Here is a 4,534-nt window from a genome sequence, read left to right as displayed (position 1 = left end):
CAACTGAACATAATATGAAACTCATAAGCAAACACAATGATATCATTTATATCATGAAGCAAAATGATACACAAGAATAAAACTTTTTTACATTGTCCTTTGGTGAGAAACTCCGTCTTTGAGTTGATTTGAATCTCAGTTGAATCTTCTGGTTTTAAAGATGAAGAACTTTATTCACTGTGAAAACTTTAGATAACATTTCTTTGTCTTGTCACTTGTTATGACTGGTTAGAACAGATTTATCCAGATGATATTATATTACTTGATGCATTATTGTGTTGCATTTGTTGAGGATGCAGCATCAGATCTGAAAATGCTGGATCTAAAGATGATCTACTTAGGGCTCATCCACTAGTAAAGTTAGTAAAGCCAATAGGCTTAGTAGCTTCTGCAGCATGAACACAAGCATGTACTCTGCCTTTGCTATTGTTGTTGCTGTTACGTAACGTAGCGGTGTCTGACTGGGGTAAAGACATGGGGTGATGACTTCATTGTTTCACAAAATATACGGATTGGCTGTACACACAAAACACAAAGCTGTCGTTTTCAGATTTATCCACTCTTGAGTCCCGGTTTCAAAAACTAGTGTTTTCAGGCTCCCAGCACCTGGACGAAACGACAATACGATACAAAAAATTTTCATATACAGCTAAATGCATCTGCGTGTGTATAGGGCCTTACTGTGATTGTTTTTTGTATGTCTGTGTAGAGCAGATGAATGATTGAAATGCTTCCCACATGCAGTGCAGTGATATGGTTTCTCTCCAGTGTGGATCCTCTCGTGTGTTTTCAGATTTACTGACCGACTGAATCTCTTGTCACAGTGTGAACACTTATAAGGTTTAAGGTTTGCTGATTGTGTACTGACTGACTGAATCTCTTGTCACAGTGTGAACACTTATAAGGTTTAAGGTTTGCTGATTGTGTGAAACTCACAAGTGAACGGTTTTTCTCCAGAATGAGCTCTCATGTGAACATCAAGATTGTATTTGCATTTCAAACTCTTTCCACATAGATTACATGTGTACAGTTAGGACAGATTTATCCAGATTATATATTTTTTTAGCTTGCCCACATTATTATCTGGCATTTGGTGAGGACGCAGCATCAGACCTGAAAGTGCTGGATCTGAAGATGATCTACTTACTGTGATTGTTTTTTGTATGACTGTGTATAGCAGATGATTGATTGAAACGCTTCCCACATGCAGTGCAAGTGATATGGTTACTCTCCAGTGTGGATCCTCTCGTGTCTTTTTAGATTTGATGTATGATTGAATCTCTTGTCACAGTGTGAACACTTGTAAGGTTTCTCTCCAGTGTGAATCCTCTCATGTGTTTTCAGATGTGTTGATTGACTGAATCTCTTGTCACAGTGTGAACACTTATAAGGTTTCACTCCAATATGGATCATCTCATGTGTTTTCAGGTCTCCTGACCTATTGAATTTCTTGTCACAGTGTGAACACTTATGAGGTTTTTCTCCAGTGTGGATCCTCTCATGTGTTTTCAGGTCTCCTGACCTATTGAATCTCTTGTCACAGTGTGAACACTTATGAGGTTTTTCTCCAGTGTGGATCCTCTGATGTCTTTTTAGGTCTCTTGAATCACTGAATCTCTTGTTGCAGTGTGGACACTTATAAGGTTTCTCTCCAGTGTGGATATTATTGTGTCTTTTCAGATGTGCTGACTGACTGAATCTCTTGTCACAGTGTGAACACTTATAAGGTTTCACTCCAGTGTGGATCCTCTCATGTCTTTTTAGGTCTCCTGAATCACCGAATATCTTGTTGCAGTGTGGACACCTATAAGGTTTTTCTCCAGTGTGAATCCTCTCATGCAGTTTTAAACAGGTTGCTGAAGTAAAAGTCTTTTCACACTCAAAGCACATGCACTCTGTCACAGCAGGATGTATTTTCTGACGTACTTTCAAATTTTGTAGATGCAAAAAACTGTTACCACACAAATAACATGAATGTGGCTTCTCCTTTGAGTGAACTTTGAGATGTTTCTTCAGAACTGAAGCCCGTAAAAATATTTTACCACACTGATCACATGCGTGCTGGTTCTCTCTAGTGTGGATGTTCATGTGATCATAAAGGTGTGCTGATTGTGAGAAACTCTTGCCACACTGATCACAAGTGAACGGTTTCTCTCCAGTATGAACTCTCATGTGACGCTTAAGATTTGTTTTGCGCGTTAAACTCTTTCCACACTGAGTGCAGGTGAAAGATTTCTTGGCTCTTCTTTTCTTTAAATCTTTCTGTTTGGTTTGAGTGCAACTCATAGGTTTTTCTCCTGTTTTGACATGATTTTTCTCCTCAACTTCACTTGATTCTTCATTCTTCTCTTTTTCTTCAATCAATTCTGAAATAAAAGTAAAAATGGTGAAATGTGAACATAAAAGTGAACCCTGATGTAACAGTGCAGGGCTCCAGACTAACATTTGAGAGCAGCGCCACTAACTTTTACAGATGGTGGCACCAGAAGCAGATTTGGTAGCGCTCAGGGCCTGGTGTGTGGGGTATCAAAAATAAAGATAATTTAATTATAACATTACTATGGCTTTGCATTAACAAGTGCAGTTATTAATAATATTAAATGTTTATTTCTTGGTAATACACATTTGACAGTAAATAACTGAGCTTGATTTGTGAAGCATTCAAAATTTACTTTTAATAACATCAGTAATGTGCAAAATCTAATTTTCTATAGAAAATGTATATATTCTACTCTTACTAAATGTACCATTATTCTTCTATAGTATTATATAGAACTGACCGACAGCTTCAGTGATTATAATTGATGATTCAGTCGCAAAGGGAAGAAAAGTTTGGTGATTTGTGATTTGTTTTTTTACTACATACACAAAAATAGTGCAAAACTTTGACAAAATTTGATTTCTTTATGATCTGAAGTTTTATAATAGTTATTTTATCATTTCAAAATATAAAGCAAGTAGGAATGAATGACTAATAAGCCAATAAGTGCTACTCTGCTGCCATCTACAGGTTATAGTGGTAATGTAATGTATTTTTAAATTTTACATAAGTGTTTATTTACAACAAATCTATATTTTGATATACATTGTGTTTTGTCCCATTAAAAACATTTAAATGTGATCATTTTTAGAGCTTTAAAGTGCTGGAAACAGCTGTGTGGAATACTTGAAAGTCATTGAAAAGTGCTTGGATTTCTCTCTCAAGAGGTTGTACAAACCCGGAAATTAATGATGTAATAACATTGTACTATTTCTGCCACAACACCATGGTTATAGTTAGTGTTACTGCTTCTGGGTTTCTGCATCAGCGCTGTTTGATCGGTTCATAACAGAATTCTGTGCAGAATTGGAATGCTTCTCACTAGATCTCACAGAAACCTTATTCATTCTGTGGCGAGTTCAAACGCTTCCAGTGGTGAAAAGAGTACTAAGAAATTGTACTTAAGTAAAAGTATTGCTACTTAAGGAATAATTTACTTGAGCACAAGTCAAAGTACTGAAAAATAATATGACTCAAGTAAGAGTAAAAAAGTAGTTTGCTGAAAAACTACTGAAGTTACTGCGTTACAAAGTACTTTAGTATTATTTTTCTATTTTTACCCAAAATGAGATGATGTGAGCATTATGGAGCAGGGTTAGCTTTAATCTTAACACTCATGTACTTTAATGTCTGTTTCACAAGTGAGACCCAGGAAATCCTTTATATAGACAAATGCATCAGATATCATTACAGCTGAATAACATGCAGATAGAGACACTTTGGCTGATGAAACGTGGAAGACAATAAACACAAAATTGCAATCCGTTGTTAATTGACAGCTTGTATCACAGTATAGAATTTCTCACTGTGATAAGAAGCAACATGGAACCACAGAAGCTAACTGTTTCAAACACGACTGATGTTATATAGTGATTTTGGAGCAAAACATGATATTAGTCTCATAAGTTGCATGTTTGACGCTATGTTAAGGAAACATATTACCTATCCCTGTTGCCAGGAGCAACTGTTTTATAACTAATTTTGAAAAGTACATTCACGTATAAAATGATGTGGTTGTTTTTAAGAAGGGCAAAATCAAAGAAGAGTAAGTGAAGGTTTAAAAGAAAAGAAAGGGTCTTAAACAGTGTGAATGGAAAGGTGCCAGTAAAAAAAACGTAAGGTTGGGCATCATTTGAATTTTAATGATTCCAATTCATGTCAATTCCTAATTTCGATTCGAATAAGGTAAAAATAAATAAAATTAATAAATAAAAAATATTAGATATCATCTTATTGCAAAATATTTCATAGTTAGCTGAATAATATGCATGAAAATCAACAGGCTAAAGAACACTTACACAAGGATGTGTGTCCAGCAGAGAAAATAGCCCGTGAATCTTCTTGACTTGAATGGTTAAAAATCTCATTGAAAGTGTAGTTTGTTATAATAACAAAGGTGGATTCCAGGCACATTTTCGGTAAGAAAAAAATCATAATTTTTTATTTAAAAAATCAAGAGCATTTTATTTAACATGTTAACCCATACCTTGGCTT

At 35.3% G+C, this 4,534-nt stretch overlaps 1 protein-coding gene across 2 annotated transcripts; it reads right to left on the bottom strand.

Annotated features, from left to right (window-relative positions):
• Window positions 1-1,075: 1,075 nt before the first annotated feature.
• LOC107690569 (zinc finger protein 239-like) lies at window positions 1,076-2,400 on the bottom strand. Of its 2 annotated transcripts, XM_016488938.1 has the most exons (2): window positions 1,851-2,400; window positions 1,076-1,598 (listed from the first exon to the last, which is right to left on the bottom strand). In XM_016488938.1, the coding sequence occupies exons 1-2, from the start codon at window positions 2,284-2,286 to the stop codon at window positions 1,225-1,227; spliced, it is 810 nt and encodes a 269-aa protein (XP_016344424.1). In that variant the 5' UTR covers window positions 2,287-2,400; the 3' UTR covers window positions 1,076-1,224. The 2 variants fall into 2 exon arrangements, with proteins under 2 accessions (XP_016344424.1, XP_016344425.1); XM_016488939.1 differs by having other exon boundaries at window positions 1,076-2,400.
• Window positions 2,401-4,534: the final 2,134 nt, after the last annotated feature.

This window comes from Sinocyclocheilus anshuiensis, unplaced genomic scaffold (assembly GCF_001515605.1).
Source record: "Sinocyclocheilus anshuiensis isolate Anshui unplaced genomic scaffold, SAMN03320099.WGS_v1.1 scaffold2893, whole genome shotgun sequence".
Classification (NCBI taxonomy): domain Eukaryota; kingdom Metazoa; phylum Chordata; class Actinopteri; order Cypriniformes; family Cyprinidae; genus Sinocyclocheilus; species Sinocyclocheilus anshuiensis.
The sequence above is the reverse complement of the archived record's forward strand: the minus strand, read 5'-3'. Positions and strand labels throughout refer to the sequence as shown.